The 18,674-nt window shown below is 45.4% G+C and overlaps 1 protein-coding gene across 1 annotated transcript in view; it reads left to right on the forward strand.

Annotated features, from left to right (window-relative positions):
- The window catches only part of ST6GALNAC2 (ST6 N-acetylgalactosaminide alpha-2,6-sialyltransferase 2), a 53,973-nt gene extending 36,913 nt beyond the window's left edge, over window positions 1-17,060 (forward strand). Inside the window, exons 2-10 of the mRNA XM_056860079.1 lie at window positions 1,482-1,574; window positions 2,520-2,577; window positions 6,350-6,524; window positions 10,416-10,581; window positions 12,513-12,651; window positions 13,030-13,133; window positions 14,805-14,888; window positions 16,050-16,149; window positions 16,886-17,060. Of these exons, the coding sequence (XP_056716057.1) occupies window positions 1,482-1,574; window positions 2,520-2,577; window positions 6,350-6,524; window positions 10,416-10,581; window positions 12,513-12,651; window positions 13,030-13,133; window positions 14,805-14,888; window positions 16,050-16,149; window positions 16,886-17,053 (1,087 nt within the window). The 3' untranslated portion in view covers window positions 17,054-17,060. The remainder of the gene's footprint in view (window positions 1-1,481; window positions 1,575-2,519; window positions 2,578-6,349; window positions 6,525-10,415; window positions 10,582-12,512; window positions 12,652-13,029; window positions 13,134-14,804; window positions 14,889-16,049; window positions 16,150-16,885) is intronic.
- Window positions 17,061-18,674: the final 1,614 nt, after the last annotated feature.

Below are 18,674 nucleotides of genomic sequence, written 5' to 3' on the forward strand. Positions count from 1 at the left end.
GGTCTGATTCTCATGCACTGCCTTGGCATGCACCCTGCTGCATGAGAAAGTCACTGAATCAGAGCCAGAATCTCTCTTGTTCCTGGCATGCTTAACATTGCATGAGCATAGTAAAAAAAAATACAGGGTTTTGCTGGCGTAATCATCAACTTCTCTGTACTGCCCAATTGGCCCTTGTTTAACTCAAATCTACAGTGTTTATTTGCTGTAGGGTCTGTACAAGACGCAGCTGGGAACTGGTGTGTGTGTTCCGAACTGATCCGCTGATTGAAGTGGGATCAAATTACATTACTTCACTCTGTGGATCAGCAGAGATTTCAAGTTCATTGCTCTGCTGTACCTTTTGCTGGATCTTATTGGAGTTGATCCATGTATGCCTAGGGTTGCCAGGTCCCTCTTTGCCACCGGCAGGAGGTTTTTGGGGTGGAGAGTGAGGAGGGTGGGGTTTGGGGATGGGGAGGGACTTAGAGTCCAATTGCCAAAATGGCCATTTTCTCCAGGTGAACTGATCTCTATCGGCTGGAGATCAGTTGTAATAGCAAATCTCCAGCTAGTACTTGGAGGTTGGCAACCCTATGTATGCCCCCTTTGACTCGGTATGAATTGTACTAGTACATTTTGCAGGATCTTACCTACTTGGTCCATGCTTTAATGTAATGCTATGTGGGGTACTTGCAAGGATTGGAAAATGTAGCAGAGGTAGATCTGTACTCCTCTCTTGGATCTTAAGAATCCCTACCACCCAGTCTCCACTACGTCATTTATGATGAAAGCAAAGAGGGGGAAACCAGAGGTGATGTTTTAACATTCGCATTCATTAAGGTCATATTCCTAAGGGTGTTGTGCTAAAACATAAAATATTTGTTTCATACCGCTATATTTTATGGCTGGGCAATAAGCTTTGTTTATCTGGGTTTGTAAACTGTTTGGAATCTGATTAATTCCTTGGCATAGGAGCTGATTAGGAATTAAGAAATTTTGCTAAACCTGAACAGCTAGATATATCTAAATGCATATGAAGTCTACTTTTGGGTGGCGGTGGGTGGGCGAGATGATAGACATGAACAATACAGCTGTTCAGGTTTAGTGATGGTATCTTGATTAGCTTGCAAATAAATTAGTATTTTCTGCACTTGGGTCTAATCTAGCAAGCTCAGCTCATCTATTGTGCTGGCTAATTTAACAGAAAATAAGGCTGAGGAAGCCACAGTGACAGCAAAACTGACCAGGATGCAGGCAAAGTCCAGTTTTCAAAGCGGTAAAAAAGAAAAACCACAGATCTGTGGTCCAAAGGTGAATCGTTGGGAGGCTTTGGCAGTCCGTGTTATTTTTCCCCAAGGCATCTCATTATGTACCGCATGCCCATCACATGCAACTACATTTCAGAGCTCTATACTGTGCAGAGGAAGCCTGCATCCTGCAGGGACAAAAGTTGCTTCACTTTTCCCGTTCAGGGTTTCTGCTTTTTTCCTGTGTTCCAGGCTGCTACAGCAGGAGATGGTTAGAGTACCACCAGCAGAAATATTCCAAGGTGCCAGGAACCATGGTTTGACCAGAGAGAGCGTGGTAAAGAGGTGAGTGTAGCCGGGCAGTTTTGGCTGTTGGTTTACTTTTTAAAAAATTCAGCATCCGACTCAATTACTGAACTCTTCAGATAAATGCTAGCTGTAGGATGTTAGAAGCTGCCTTGAAAGAACAGAATGGTTACTTAAAATAAATGTTACTTAAAAAAAATGCCCATCTCATAGCTTCTTGGTCCTCATTGCCCCATTCTGGTTGCCAGGTCTCAGTGGTAGCAGTGGCAGCAGATGCTACAACTAGCAGAATTCTCCTGGCTATACCGGGGCTGTAGAGCTCTCAAACCAACGTCTCCTTGTCTGCCTGGCTGAAAGTCCCCTCCGGGCTTCCTGGCCTCCTCCATTCATTCCCATTAATAGTACACAATCTTAAGAACTGCTTTTCAGATGTACTCCAATTCTGTTTTTCTTCTTGGCTCCTCCTTTGTTCCATTCCAGATATCCACCACTCGTTTCCTCAGGCCTTAGTGGGACGGATGGCAATGGGACTGAACTAGGGTTGCCAGGTCCCTCTTCGCCACCGGTGGGAGGTTTTGGGGCGGAGCCTGAGGAAGGCAGGGTTCGAGGAGGGGAGGCACTTCAATGCCATAGAGTCCAATTGCCAAAGCGGCCGTTTTCTCCAGGTGAACTGAAGTCTATTGGCTGGAGATCAGTTGTAATAGCAGGAGATCTCCAGCTAGTACCTGGAGGTTGGCAACCCTAGACTGAACTGACTTGATTGGTTTAATATCCTCAATTTCCTACTAGTCCTGTGTCCATACAAGGACCCTAGGTTGTACCTAGGTTCTCAAAGAGAAATGAATTCTCTTTGGGAGCTTAGCAGGTAGAAGGTTTTATAAGAAAGGCCATTGGATCAATGTACGCATCTTAGTACACAATGCACAAATCTTTTATCAGTGAAAATTAGTGCTCATTTCCTCTTTTTGGCTGTTTCAGTTCCAGTGGGAACCCAACCAAAGAATCACCTAAACAAGAAAATATGAATCCTACCAAGAAGAAGGTAGGAAGTTCTAAAAGTTTCTTATTGCTTCTTTCCAAAGCAGTCTAGCGCATGATTAGTCTAGCTAGACCTTATTATGCACAAATGCTTTATTGAGACTTCATTCATTTCTTGACAAAAAAAGAGAGCAAAGTTTACTATTCCCGTTTTTTGCTCGAGTTCAGAGGCTGAGACAAGCTCTGTACACACACAGCATACCTGTGCATGGGGCCAGTGCAGGGAGAAAAGGGGCATATGAGCCAGCACATGGGCCCTGACCCTGCAGCTGAGATGGCCCTACCTACACACGTTAACTAAAACACGGGTATAGCTCTTGAGTGCACGCAAGCAGTAAACATGTAGGGTCCATGCTTTTGCTTAAGAACATGGCTTTTTGATCATCCATGAGCTTTTGTGTTGTTTCCATATTGCTGTAACACTGGAGAAGAGCACATATTTATTTTTGAAGGTAACAAAGGGTGGGGAAAACATGGCAGAGGGATTCAAAATGGCACACGTGTGAGAGAGGGAGATGGGGGAATTGTAATTTGTCTGGTGTTGGATCCAGGACACTAGTGTGCTGCTGTCCCCACAGTCAAAAAAAAGCCCAAGATTGCACACGCTGAGGCTGGAATGGTAGCTTCCCAGTAACTTCTTTTAGGAGCCTGGCATTCCTTTGTGGGGTCACCACTAAGAAGGCCCTGATCCTGCTATATTGTGTTTGCTGGTCATTGCACTTGGAATGGAAATTCATTAGCTGATCAAAGGACATTGGGGAGGAGTGCCTGTACAGGTGAATGTGCTTCTAGGGTAGTCTGGCTTCAGACCATTTAGGGCTGTAAAGGCAGGTTCTAGCACAAAGAAGGTAACTGGAAGCCTATAAAGTTCTTTTAATGTTGCCATACTATATTCCTAGTTTGTAATATAATTTGATCCCACTTCAATCAGAAGATCAATTCAGAACATACACCTGTTTCCAGCTGTGTCTTGTACAGACCCTACAGCAAATAAACCTTGGCCTCCCCACTTGCAGCTTCTGAACAGTCTTCAAGAGCAGCCCCAAATAGAGCACATTTCTGTAATCTGTATATGAAATTACCAGTGCGTATATAACAGTTGCTAGACTGTCCTTAGGAAAGTGTGCAACCAGTGAATTGGCCCAAGCTGATCAAAGGCAGATCTGGCATGGATGCCACCAGAGCACCCAGATGTCATCCTGAATCCAGGAACTGTGAACTTGCTTCTTCAGGATCAGTGGGAACCCTTCCAGAACAGGTGATCCACCTACTCCTAGATCAGCTGGCTCTCCCACCATTAACAACTCCATTTTGTCTGGATTATGTTTCCCATTCCATTACTGATCCTAGACATCGATTCAGAAAGTACACTTGACACACCTGGATCAAAGAAAAGGGGAAAATAGAGTTGGTATCAACAGCATACTGATGACATCTCATCCCCTACTCCCTCACACAGTGTTTTCACATAGATGTTAAGATAAGTTGGTATCAAGTGGTACCCCGCATAGATATGAAGAGGGATCCCTCCCACACCCCTGTTCCTCATGATCCAGCCAGGTAGAAGTGGAACTGCTGAAACAGACCCCTAAGTGTTGAACAGATTACTGAAATAGACTCTATTTGTTCAGGAAATTATCATATTCAATGGGATCCTGTGGATTCTGCGATCACCAGAAGTTGTCAGACAACTTTTTGGTTGTTGCATAATTGGGCAGAGATCAAAGAATGTTCATGAAGACATCTAACTCTACCAGGCTTTCTTAGAGTAAGATTAAGTGTTGCTTGTATTTGGGTATTTTGTATTTCTTTTCTTTTTTTAATAAATGCAATTTTTATTATGATGTTATTGTAAGCTGCTTGGGGGCCCTTGTGGCTCAAAAGCAGCCTAAGAAGTACAAGTAAATAAATACAATACAGTTTTCTGTAGAAGATGCCTGGGGTTGCAAGCTGAAAAGTACAGCTCAGATAAACTTCATATTCCAAGCACAACTTACTGCAAATCCACCTAAACAGATTCTATCAGACATTTGGATTCTAATGCATGCGAGTCTGGACTCCTCGTGATCGTTCTAATCTGGGCAGTGAAACCATTGGTCAAGGGGCAGATGTTATCTGCGCAGCTCACGCGAAACTGACTTTGACATCTGACTGAATCAGGGCAGCAGGCTTTTAATCACGGGCAGAGTATTCACACAGCCAATGCAAATGCACCAAGTACAGAGAGTGATGCATTTGTTTCTGTGATACCGCTTAGTATTCAGAAACATGCTGTCCATAGATGTCAATTCAGAATGTTTCATTTGGATCACTGGCGCCACTGGTTTCATGAACACATGAAGCTGCCGTATACTGAACCCAACCCTTGGTCCATCAAAGTCAGTATTGTCTACTCAGACCGGCAGCAGCTCTCCAGGGTATCAGGCAGAGGTCTTTCACACCACCTACTTGCCTAGTCCCTTTGACTGGAGATGCCAGGGATTGAACCTGGGACCTTCTGCATGCCAAGCAGATGCACTACCACTGAGCCACAGCCCCTCCCCTATGTTTGGAACTCGAGCAACCGAGAGACAAGAGTTGGACTCCCAACACCTGTTTCCTCCCTCCTTCAGTCTGTAATCCTGCTGGCGGGTCTACCCTGATATGACCATTCCCCAGTGCCTTGCCCTTGTATAACCTGAACACTGGCACAAGCCTTCTCTTCTTGTGGCGGCCAAGTTGTACCTCTAACCCATTGTGTAGGATACAGGAAAGAGCTCATGCAAAGGAAAGAGGAAAAGCCAAGCAAAACACAGCTGCCACACAAGCATAAACAGAAGTTGTGGTACTTGTGCATGCCTGAGTAGGATCAAACTAAAAGATGAGTTAACCAATAAAATCCAGAACAGGATTGCCCATTGGAGAGTTCAGACTAGAGAATCCAGCCATTGCCTGTACAGACATTTCCTTAGTGGAGACATTGTTCAGCATCAGGTGCGCTGATCCCATGCCTCTGGAATTCACAAGGTACACAAGCCCGAGTGGTAGATGTGCTAGTATGTTGCAGCAAAAGCAGACAGAGTTCTTGGGGCTCCTTCTTGACCGACAGATTTTTATTTTCACATAAGCTTCCGTGGGCTACATTGCTCTGGCTCCTGTTCACTGACGTTCCCTCACCCACCCCCAGTGTTACCTTAATTTTTTCCATGCATTGGTTCCTCTCCTTCCTTTCTAGTTCTGCATTGTCCTTGTACAGTTTTGAACGCCGCCACTTGACAACAGCTGAAACATAGACTATAAAGGCATGGTCTGCTTCTGTCAACATTGGGTTCTTTAGTTGACATCAGTTATTTGCATTGGGAGCCAGCATGGTATAGTGGTTTGGAGCAGTGGAGGCTAATCTGGTGAACCGGGTTGGTTTCCCCACTCCTCCACATGAAGCCAGCTGGGTGACCTTGGGCTAGTCACGCTCTCTCAGCCCCACCTACCTCACAGGTGTCAGTTGCAGGGAGGGGAAGGGAAGGTGATGGTAAGCCGGTTTGATTCTTCCTTAAGTGGTAGAGAAAGTCTGCATATAAAAACCAACTCTTCTTCTTATTATTATTCTGGTTACAGAATGTGAGAGTCTGAACAGTATGAGATTAATCAGGACTCCCTATATCTAATTGAGAAGTTGTCCTGGTGGCTTTCTTATGCTTGTAGAAGGCTGATTATTTTTGTGTCCTCCATGCATAGAATTGTGGATTGCTACTAGCGCCTACTTGCATTCGTTTTTACTCACTCTGAGCCTTTCTCAGTCTAGTTTGTGCCCCTGGTCATTAAAGTCCAAAGTGAAGATGGACCCCACATTTGGGAAGCAATTTGATTTTGACATTCCAGTACTGATGTGGGAGCAGCGCTTCACCCCAGAGACTTGGGACAGACTGAAGGAACGCAACGTCCCCTGTGGCTGGCGTGGGTTGTCCTATGGAGGTAATAGGTTGGGTTAACAGTTATGGTTGGGAGATGCTGTCATTCAGTGGGTGTTGTTGGGTGCATGCACTTTGATGTGATTGTTTAGCCCCAAGCCAAGACTGGCATGGGGCTGTTCCCAGAAGCACAGGTTGTCAACATATACACAATGGAAAGCCAATCTTGGGAAGGGATCATTCAGAAACATGAGTTTGAGCCACATGAACACATGAAGCTGCCTTATACCGAATCAGACCCTCGGTCCATCAAAGTCAGTATTGTCTACTCAGACCAGCAACAGCTCTCCAGGGTCTCAGGCAGAGGTCTTTCACATCACCTACCTGCCTAGTCCCTTTAACTGGAGATGCTGGGGATTGAACCTGGGACCTTCTGCATGCCAAGCAGATGCTCTACAAACTGAGCCACAGCCCCTACAAACTGAGCCCAGCCACTCCTTGTGACCTTTCAGTGACACTGGGAACAACATTTGTAACACAAGGGTGTTGTATATCCTTTTATAAAAAGCACATTTATTAATCAAAAAACACACAGTTGGTGGACATATTTAAGGAGCTGCAGTATTATTTTTCTCTACTGTTTAATCCATTGGTGTGTATATTGAGATCTGTATGTTTCTCAGTGGATCACTCCATTGAGAATAGCAGTAGAAAAGAGCAAGAATCTAGTAGTACCTTAAAGACTAACAAAGTTTGAAGATAAGGTATCTGAAGAAGTGAGCTGTGGCTCACGAAAGCTCATGCCCTGCCACAAATTTTGTTAGTCTTTAAGGTGCTACTGGACTCTTGCTCTTTTCTACTGCTAGTGACAGACTAACACAGCTACCCATCGTGATCTGTCTCTATTGAGAATATTCAGACTACCAAAAGTCCAGTTGAACAACAAGCTCAAAACATTGTGTCCACAAAAGAAAACACCTTGGTAGAAGTGGTCAGTCAAGGCTGTGCTTGACCCAGAAATCTTGCCTTTCTCTCCTACCATACACATTCACTGCCCTGTTAAGCCTCCAACCCCACCCCTAGATTATTTCTGAAAGAACTTCCTTCATTCTTTCTTACTGAAAGCGATAATGTGGAGAAGCAGCTAGGCTCCTTGGATGCCGATTCAACAGTCAAAGCAAAGCTTTTAATTAAGCAATTCTGTTGAAGGTACAGGAGGAAACAGTAGGGGACAGAAATTCAGAACATGCTGGTGAAAAATTTCAAGCCCTCTTTTCTGTACATGTGAAAATCCTGTTCTTCAATAGAGATACTGTAAAGGACAACAATATTTTTTTTCCTGGGCAAAAGGCTTGCTTTGGAAATCATACCAATGGGGGGGGGCATGACTGAGGAGGCTAAACCAATGAGTTCCCAGGAAAGTGGAGAAAAAAGTTTTATTTATTTCCTTATTTCATTTATACTCCACCTTTCTCCCCAGTGGGGGACGAAAGTAGCTCACACCATTCTCTCCTCCACCGTTTTATCCTCACAACACCCCTGTGAGGTTAGGCTGAGGGTGCGAGACTGGGCAATGTCGCCCTGGTGGTAAATCAGATCTGCATCTACCAAATCCTAGTCTGACACATGAAACGCTACACCAGGCTTGTCCAAACTGTGCCCCCCAGGCCACATGCAGCCCAGGACGGCTATGAATGTGGCCCAACACAAAATCGTAAACTTAAAACATTATGAATCAACTATTGTTAGGGTTAGTGTATTTTATGCGCGGCCCAAGATGATTCTTCCAGTGTGGCTCAGGGAAGCCAAAAGATTGGACACCCTTGCACTACGCCAAGCAGGTTCTACCCACTTATTAAGTTGACTCAGTGGAAGAAGACTTTCCCATGGTCCAGTGAGAGAAGTACGCTTCCTTTCTGTAGTAGATCTTGTTCAGAGATCTGAATGCCTAGCTGACATAACCGTGACCTCATCTTAATCAGTAGTAGACCAAGAAGTTATCACATTAGGAGGTGCAATTCCTTATCTTCTCAGGAACTTTCAACTACCGTTGTCAGAAAGGAGTGGTTACCAAAACAGAAGAGAAGCAGACTGACAGGTTTCTGCATTGTCGAGGGATTATCTAAGATATTTCTTGTTGCTGGAGATGTCAGAAATTACACTTAAATCATACATTACCGTACATGCGGTATTGCAGCAGATAAGCTTGTCTTGGAGTCAGAGAAACATTTTAGATTCACAAGAACCAGTGGGTCAATAGGGCTTCTTATGGAGAAGCTTTATAGTTGAGAAGGGCTGGTCGCCACAGCAAGGGTCAGGGTCCCCTCTTCACCCTAATGGATCAGAACTTTGATAGTCAGAATTGTCACATGCCTCTGAATTCAGTTCAAGCATCAGCTCCTCTTCCACATAAACAATCTGAAGTCCAGGGAGATGGCCATTGTCTGTGGGAACCAGACAGCTCACCTGCAGTTGTGGCCAGAATTAATGTCCTTGCTTTAGCCTCACATGACGTCTCCCATGGGCCAGTGGCTCCACAGCTGCCCATGTGGCCAACTTCACGGGGACTCCTCCATTCATGGGGACTCATCCATCGCACAATGGCAAGTGAAAAGGTGTGGTCATTTGCGTGGCTGTTTTCTCACTGCCCTGTCACTCATTCGGTTGAAGGTTGTAGCGCACACACTTGCAGGGGCCCGTGGCTGTCCGGAAGGGAGAGCGAGGGGAGATTCCTTCATCTGCTTCGCAGCAAAAGCCAAAAGGGTTTTTACATTTCGCTTTAATTCGGTAGAAATGCTCAGTGTTGCAAGTGTCGTGATTTTTATAATAGCATCCCCAATATGTGGTTTCTCTTTAAAGACCTAGGTCGGGGGGGGGGAGTCTTTGAAAATGTCGGTATCGACCTCTTGTGACATTTGCCTGAATAAAAGGTCCCAGTGTCTATGTGGTAATTAACCTGAACCAAAAAAGCTTTGTCACAACCTGCTCCATTGTTGCTGCTGGACGTTGGCAGCTGGGGAGCGTCTCACTTCCTTCCCCCACCCCCCTCTCTTTTTTTGTTTGCCAATGGCACCGACTGACTGCCTGGCCGGCTAACAGTCCTAAATTTGTAAGAGAGGGAGGAGGATGCATTGCAAGCAGAAATGCAAGAGCGTGGGAAACGCTCGCTGGAGAAGGCCCTCGCTGGGTGGGAGTGTGCGTGAGATGGTGCCTGGAGAATACTTGAGCACAGAAGTTGTGTCCTGGCAAACAACCCTCCACGGGGTTACCATCGCCTTCCTTTGGGACTGTCATGTGCAGCTGGCCATGTAGGAAAGGGTGGGGAGTTCTAGCTGGAGCCAAGAGAAGGCACAAAGGAAAATTTAAATAGACCCTTTCAGCTCTGTTATTGGCTGGAGCCTCTGTCTACATATGCAAGTGTCGTCAAGTCACACCCAATTTACGGCAACACCACCAAGGGGGCTTTCGAGGCAAGTGAGAAGCAGAGGTGGTTTGCCACTGCCTTCCTCTGCAAAGCCTTCCTTGGTGGTCTCCCATCCAGGTATGTACCCTGTGAGCTTCCAGGATCTGACTGGATCGGGCTATACCATGCTGCCTTCCTTCCTGCAGCAGCTTCTGAATCTTTCTAATTTCAGAGATTCAATCTTTTACATTTTAGAAATTGCCCCCCCCCCAAACAGGATTTTTGATTTAAGATTCTTTTTTAATTCTTCAGAATTAAATACCTGGGGTTTTTAACAGAACTACTCTCTCCACCCCTGATAAAAACGCAGAGGAGAAAACTAACCTGAGGAGAAAACTAACCTGAACGTTGCCTTTGGTGGCCTTCTCCTGGCTTCTTAGTGCTTGCATCATATTTAATCCCAAATTGGTGGTTTCCTCTATTTATTGTTACGGCCTCTTGCTCTTGGTTCCTCTGGTCTAATGCCTTGCGTCAATTTGCTTTGATCTGCAGTGATCGCTTCCACAGTGCGGCTCCTCAATGACTCTGCCGACAGCAGGCTCTTTGCCATGACTGGGTCCCCCGACAGCTGCATCCGCTGTGCTGTGGTGGGCAACGGGGGTATTCTGAATGGATCCTGCCAAGGCAAGGAGATAGATGCTCATGACTTTGTCTTCAGGTACACAGAGGCTGACAACCCCTATCCTTTGGGAAGGAACGCAAGATCATTTGGGGATTAGCTAGTGTGTATGTTGTTGGGCGGGGGGAGAACTGATGCTGAAACATTTGGAGATATTTGTGTGTCCTCTGATACAAGATTGTGCACAGTCCCCATTACAGCTCCCTTCCTCCTCTTCCGTTGTTTTGTGGCTCCTTTCCCCACCCCCATCACAGCTTCACTGTAAGAGCAGTCTCCTGTTTCCATATGGGGAAGGGTACCTGGAGGAGGCAGCAGAAACGTGGTCCTCTTACACAGAGGCAGCATGGTATAGTGGTTAAGAGTGGTGGATTCTAATCTAGAGAACCGGGTTTGATTCCCCACTCCTCCACATGAAGCCAGCTGGGTGACCTTGGGGTAGTCACAGTTCTCTCTGAACTCCCTCAGCCCCATCTGACTTACAAGATGTCTAGTGTGGGGAGGGGAGGGTAAGGAGAGTGTAAGGTGGTTTGATTCTCCTTAAAAGGTAGAGAAAGTCAGCATATAAAAACCAACTCTTCTTCTCTGTATCTTCTGCTGCTACAACGTAGTCCCATGATGCTCCAAATGTCAATGGTGGGGATCTCTGCAGAGCTGTGGGCCTTAGCAGGTGGCCAACCATGCTGATCCTTGACAGTGGTCCTTCCTTTCACAGTCCTCTGAGGAAACAGCTGGTCTTGTCAGCACATTTAGTATACCACACATGCTACGTTGGTCACCTTATCTTTAGAAGGCAAACAAGGGACCATATCTGACTGGCTAAGACGTTTTTATCCTGACCTTTCTTCAAGGAGCTTAGGACACACTAAAGAGTTAAGAAGTGGATCTTCTAGATATGTTCAAGGACCTGCTTTACTGCCATTCTCAGAACTTGTTTATTCGTTGTGTTTAGCTATGGACAGGATTTTCCCTCAGATTAGGCTGGCTAGTTACTACACACAGGGGAAGTCTTTGTGATTCTGGGACCCTGGGCAAAATTTCAGAATGGGGCCCTCGAATCACTGCCGCCCTACTGCCAGCCCCCTGCTGGGCCAAGCGAGGGGTAGTCGTCACCTGAAGTGGCATTGGTAGGAGCCCCAGACAGGGTAGCTCCAGACAAGCCTGCTTCTCCTCCCCCTTTGGGGTGTGCAGTGATTGGGGCCCCTCATAGCATGGAGCCTGGGGCAGCGGCCTCTGTTCCCCTTTGCCTAAGACTGCCCTTGTCTACACATGGCTGTTTGCTTGTCTGTAATGTCCCTCTGCAGTCCCACAGATGGAAATCCATCATCCCAAATCAAACCATAATGAAATCATATTAGAATTAAGAAGCATGGGGTTTCAATCAAGGAAGCCACAGCCCTCAATTTGCAAGATCTGAGCAAGGCTGTCAAAGATAGGACATTTTGGAGGACTTTCATTCATAGGGTCGCCATGAGTCGAAAGCGACTTGACGGCACTTAACACACACACAATGTCCCTCTGTAGGGAGCTGCCTTTCTTTTTCCATCCTTTGCATTTCCCCCCTAAATATATTCCTGTACCTTCAGTAACATGTACGATGGGCTGGCTGTCCTCTTCTTGGAATATCCTCTAATCTGAAAGATGTAGGCCATTCATTTCAGGGTTGTTTAGAGTTAGAAGATACTGTATCTTTCACAGGGTTGCACTAATACATTAAAATCCCATGCTTCTTAATTCTAATATGATTTCATTATGGTTTGATGTGGGATGATGGATTTCCATCTGTGGGACTGCAGCATTCACACAAGTGGAGGGTAGGACAGAGATCACAGAATCTTTTGAATCCCTGTTCTAGCACTTGGCAAACAAAAATCTTTGAGCCTTGGTCATATACTGAGGAGTGCCATGTAGCTAATCTACTGGTGAATAGCAATGTATTCCTCAGAATGTGTGACCCTCTTTTCTCCTCACAGGATCAATGGGGCAGTCATCAAAGGCTTTGAGGAAGATGTTGGGACAAAGACCTCCTTTTATGGTTTCACAGTAAACACCATGAAGAATTCTCTTATTGCTTATGCAGAATATGGCTTCACCCGGATACCACAGGGCAAGGTATATACACAGCCTTACTAGGGTTCCTTTCCTCTACCCTATATGTGCAGCCTTATGACAACGTAGTACTTCAGGCTATTCTGGCATTTGTCACACGACGTTTCTGAATGGAACATGCAGGCAGCTTTGTGTGTATAGTGGCCCCTGATACAATCTTTCTTGGTATCTCAAAGAAAGAATGTAGTAGGAATGAGAGTGTGGTAGCGGAGCTTGGGCAAGTAGGAGACAGACCTCTGTTGTTCAAAGAATCTTCCGTAATCAGTTGGGAATCTAGTTACGTTCATGTTTCATTGTCACAATCAGAACTGAAGTATGCAACAGTCCATCAACCTGACATTCCTGTCTTGTGTTTTGCTTCCCTCCTTAACATGGCTGCAGGACATACGGTACATTTTCATTCCCTCCGATATACGCGATTACCTCATGATCAAATCTGCTGTGTTAGGCATCCCTGTCCCAGAAGGTAACGACAAAGGGGATAAGTAAGTACTGCTCTTTTTCTGCTTCCTCTGCTGCTGTTTCAACCATCATGCCTCTCTTGAAGAGCTCTAGAACAGATCCAGCACGAATAATAGTAATGCAAAGTATTCTGGGTTGGCATCCTTGGGTTTACTGTTTTGCCCTCTCCTTTCTTTTCAGCTTTCATTTGTCTGGGCTTCCACATCCTGGTAGCATGGCTGAGAGACAACCTTGAGTTTGGCGAGCTAGCCACACAGTGGAAATATTTTTCCTACAGGCAACCTCTCTTCTAAAACATTACCACTTTATCTTGTTCCCTCAAAATTACATTTCTGAGGATTATGGAGTATTTGCTTTGTTTCAAATTTGTTCCCATACTTCCAGCTCTTTAATTATGTTTAGATTAGTAATTATGGGTATGAAAGTTATCTTATTTTGCCTTTGTTACATATGTAGGGCTGCCAACCTCCAGGTAGTCTAACTAATGGAAAGAAACGTGTGCTGATACAACAAAGTTGAAGAAATAACAGCACCAGCTCAATAGATATATAGTAAATAATTTACCTTGGCAATGCAAACATAATATGAAAAGGTATGAAAAAGAACTGAAAAAGATTTCAACAGCAGGTCTCCTCTGCAATAATCAAAGTCCAATGCCAATCAGTCAAATGACATAAGGTTCCAACGAAAAAGTCCACAAGTCGGGAGATACAAAACTTAAAGTGCAGTACGACAATAGTGTAGTCCAAGTCCATAGACTTTCAATGGTACTGTCCAATAATAATAAAGTTGATAGGTCCAATCCAAAATGGCACCTCCGGATGGGTGATCGTTTCACAATATGAATTGCTTCTTCAGTTGATTAGTTCTGCCTTGATAAACATTTCCCTTGTGAATAACGTGATACTTAGTAAATAGGGCACAAAGACCTCTGTAAAAACAACATGCATAATAAGCCATAACATATCTATATGACATACAATAAGAAAAATTGGACTTTCAAAATGGAAGAATTCCGTATTTCAGCTTACCAACAATAGACCAGCCGTCCCTCACGGTTCCTCAGGCTCTGCCTTGGCTGGTGCCGAGTGCAAAACCCACGCAAAATAAATTCCGAATCTCAGATAGCCTACACCTGTAGGTGTAGATGAATGCATTCATTTAAAGTTAACAAGTCAAATCAAATCCATTATTGAGACCTAATGGTGTCATGGTTTTAAATAAATGGACAAATTTCATTTCGTGTCTGTGTAATAATTTAGCAACGTCTTCTTGGTTGTAAGGGCGAGGTTTGTATTGCCACAGGGCAAAAAATAAAAGATCTTTCGTATTGGGGAGCATCGGGCAAGGATACGCTCCAAAACACGCGAGGCCCCTTTAACTAATCATTACCTAGAGAAAGGCCATTCAGACAAAGATCTTGAATTTAATATTATAGTAATATTGGTCCTGTTTTTTTCGCCTAAGGAGGCCTCAGTTTGATCTTCTGCTTCAGGTACCAGAATGTCTTGGGACCTGCCTTGAAATCTAGATATATTTATCATTGGTTTATTCAAGGTCTGGCATCCAGGTGCCTAACAAACAGTGCCATTGTCCAGCTTGAATTCTCAACTTCTCCCCCAGTCATGGGATCAGCGGAGAGCTGTCTAATTACTCCTGACTGAGAGCCATTTTTGTCTGATCTCTTGATGCAGACCACAGAAATACTTTGGCTCTGAAGCATCTGTAGGCAAGTTCAAGCTGCTGCACCCAGAATTCCTGCACTATCTAACCGAGAGGTAATACTTTGCCCTTTAAACAAAGTCTATGTTTATATCTGACCCAAGTGCTCATTAGACAGGTACAATGTATTAGAAGAAGAGTTGTTTTTTATACCCTGCTTTTTTCTACCAAAAGGAGTCTCAAAGTGGAGTCTCCCCTCCCCTCAACAGACACCTTGGGAGGTAGGTGGGGCTGAGAGCTCAGAAAGAACTCTGTGTCACCCAGCAGGCTGTCGTGGAGGAGGGGGGAATCTAATTTTGTTCTCCAGATTAGAATCTGCCACTCATGTGGGGAGCGGGGAATCAACTCTGGTTCTCCAGATTAGAGTCTGCCGCTCTTAACCACTACACCATGCTGGCTCCATTTGCATTAAGAAGACGAGTAGTTGGTTTTTATATGCCGACTTTCTCTGCCACTTAAGGAAGCATCAAACCAGCTTACAATCACCTTCCCTTCTCCTCCCCACAACAGACACCCTGGGAGGTAGGTGAGGCTGAGAGAGTGTGACTTGCCCAAGGTCACCCAGCTGGCTTCATGCGTAGGAGTGGGGAAACAAATCCAGTTCACCAGATTAGCCTCCGCTGCTCATGTGGAGGAGTGGGGAATCAAACCCTGTTCTCCAGATCAGACTCAACCGCTCCAAACCACCGCTCTTAACCACTACACCACACCGGAGTGGAGGATACTCGTATTTATAAATTATGGAAGTAGAATGTGTGAGGAGGTTACTCTGTACTCGGATTGCAGTGCTTGGAATTTTAGGCGGGGATTGAGCTAGTGGAAGTGGCAAAGATCTGGGTGCGGGAGAAACGGAGTAATTTGTGCATTTGGATGAGGTGTGTAAGAATCTTTGCCTTTGAGAACTGGAAACCCCCATTTATCCTGCAAGGTTTCCGGGAGCCAGTTCACATGTGCAAGACATGGTACTGTCCTATCACAGAATTAAGCCATTTGCCAACACACCTGGGAAGAAGCAATTGTCCGAAACTACCCCTATCTCAGAGGTTTCCTGTATGTGGAAAGCTAGCATGTCAGGAAGACAGGCAGGCGGAAAGTTTGATATCCACCCAGGTTATGCAGCCCATTCCTTACAACTGACAGAGCCAGTTTTAACGCTTTCTTCTAACCTTTCCCATAACCCATAAAGTTTCTGCTACAAACATCTTTGTCTGTTGCAGGTTTTTGAGATCTGAAATACTAAACACTCAGTTTGGGCATCTCTACATGCCCAGCACTGGTGCCCTGATGCTTCTAACAGCTCTGCACACCTGTGACCAGGTAAGATAATAATTATTAAATGATCTTTCCAGTACTTGATAATTCTGAAGCCAAGGGCTCGAGATTTTGAAAATGTTCTGAGGGCCTTCCTGCCTTAGCAGAAACATTGAAATGAGGCCCTGCAGTTGATTCTCACACTCTTCTAGATAATCATCACGTGGCAGCAATATGCAGCTCCCTCATGACATACCAATTCCACACACTTTTAGGACTCTCACTTCTCACAGTGGGAAGGGCAGGCAAGTTGCTTTTTCGCACATTCCATGGAGGCATGAAAAATTGAAGCACGAGCCACTCTGGTATCCATCTTGTACTGCTTTTAGTTGAAGAAGAAGAGTTGGTTTTAATATGCTGACTTTCTCTACCACTTAAGGAAGAATCAAACCGGCTTACAATCACCTTCCCTCCCCCTCCCCACAACAGACACCCTGTGAGCTAGGTGGGGCTGAGAGAGTGTGACTAGCCCAAGGACACCCACCTGGCTTCATGTGGAGGAGTGGGGAAACAAATCCAGTTCACCAGATTACCCTAACCACTCATGTGGAGGAGAGGGGAATCAAACCCTGTTCTCCAGATCAGAGTCCACCGCTCCAAACTACTGCTCTTAACCACTACACCACGCTGGCTGCAGGGCATCTTGCTTTGTGTTGGGTGCTGCCAATGAGCATGCTAGAGGTATACAAGGCTGGGCATAATCCTGTCTCTCACTCATCCCCTCCCCTCTGGTTCCTTTCAGGTCAGCGCCTACGGCTTCATCACAGAGAACTACAAGAAGTTCTCCGACCACTATTATGAGCGCGAGAAAAAGCCCTTGGTGTTCTATGCCAACCACGACATGCTGTTGGAGTCCGAGCTGTGGAAGAGCTTGCACCGGGTTGGCATCATGAAGCTGTACCAGCGGTGAAGGGGGCACCTACTGTACTCTTGGTTCTCTGGGTGTGAAAGCTTTCCTGTTCCCCAGGAGTCTTCCATCTGCCTTTATGTAGTTCGTGGGCGGACCTGATAACCTGCAGGTTCCCAGCACACAAAGAGAAAGCACTGTAGCAGCTGCTTGGCCAGTTAGAAGAAAGACCTACCTGTGGCTAATAGCCAGCATAATCCATTGTTCCTGCTGCAGAATCACACCGGTGCCAACGCTCTGGCTCAACGAAGCTGGAGCTAGATAGATGATACGATATGGAAACAGGCACAATTGTAGCAGCTCAGCTGCTGCTTGCGTACTTTCAGTGATGCTTTTCCTAGAAGTGAGATGATCGGTCTTCGTGGCACATTGATTTGGCCTAGTATGGCAATTCCTGGCATCACTCCACTCCTCCTACTAGGTGGCATCTAGCCAACCGAACTCACTGTCAAACGGGGCAAAGGATCCTGGAGCACATTGCGTTTGCCAGGAGCACAATCCTGCGGCGTGCCCCCATGGTGAAGGCCAGGAAACATTGCTTTTGTGTGGTAATAATGCAATGAGGTAATGGCTGTGTGACAAAGCCTTAGAAAGTCTCTCTAAAGCAGCCGGCTGACTATTATGGCCTTATTGTGGGCCAACAAGCTCTGATTCTCTGATATGGAAAATGTGAGTGTGTGAAAGAGAGTGAGAGATAAAACTGTTCCAGACATGAGTGACAGAATGTGTACTGTAGAGGCAGCCTGATATTTTCATCTCAGGGCCAGGCGTGCACTTCTTTATTCATATTCTTCTTTTATACGCACTGCTGGTTTCCAGTGGCAGAGGGACCCCCTCCTTTTCCTACCAGCCTGCTTGAAAACTCTCGTCTTCTAATTTTGCCTTGGTGTTATAGAAATATGGGTTGCTCATGTGAAACTTCCTCATTTGCTGGCTCAGAAGGTAGGACGAATGAACATTAACGTCAGTGTCTCGCCTGATGAGCAGTGGGCTAAACACCCAGGCATCCCTTCCCTCCCAGCACTGGAAAATATCCTTCATACTGCACTGGCAACTAATCCGTCAACACTGTCCACCCTCAAGCTCAGTCTCTTGGAGCCCCCTTCAAGAATACGAATACTGGCCGGCTAGCAATCCCACTAAGCACAAAGTTTCTGCTTGTGCTGTCCAGAGGGGTTCATTCAGTGATCATCTGAGCAGTCCCTCTTCATCATGCAGAATGGCTAGCTACAGCCGGCTGACTGACTACTGCAAGGCTATGTATATAAAGTGCACTGAAAAAAGTGTGTGCCAAGAATAGTTGAATTATGTATAAATTATGAAAATTAAATAAAATTGCCCATGTTTGTGTAATCTGTCATAGTATTGGCTTCTATTAGGGTAGACTTAGCAACTCACACCAAAGCAGATGTTAGAGACAGTCGTTCACACACAATGGTCATTATTCATGGGAGTTTTACCAGAGGTTTGTTGCTTGCCTGACGTACACTTTCCTGTTGGGAATCTATGCACCAGCAGTCTCCAAGCTCAAATCGAGTCCCAACCCTTTAAATGCTGCTTTGTAATTGGCTTACTTGTAGTGCTTACTGTGAGAGAAAATCCCCCCCAAACCCAATTGCCACAT

This window comes from Euleptes europaea, chromosome 1, assembly GCF_029931775.1.
Source record: "Euleptes europaea isolate rEulEur1 chromosome 1, rEulEur1.hap1, whole genome shotgun sequence".
Classification (NCBI taxonomy): Eukaryota; Metazoa; Chordata; class Lepidosauria; order Squamata; family Sphaerodactylidae; genus Euleptes; species Euleptes europaea.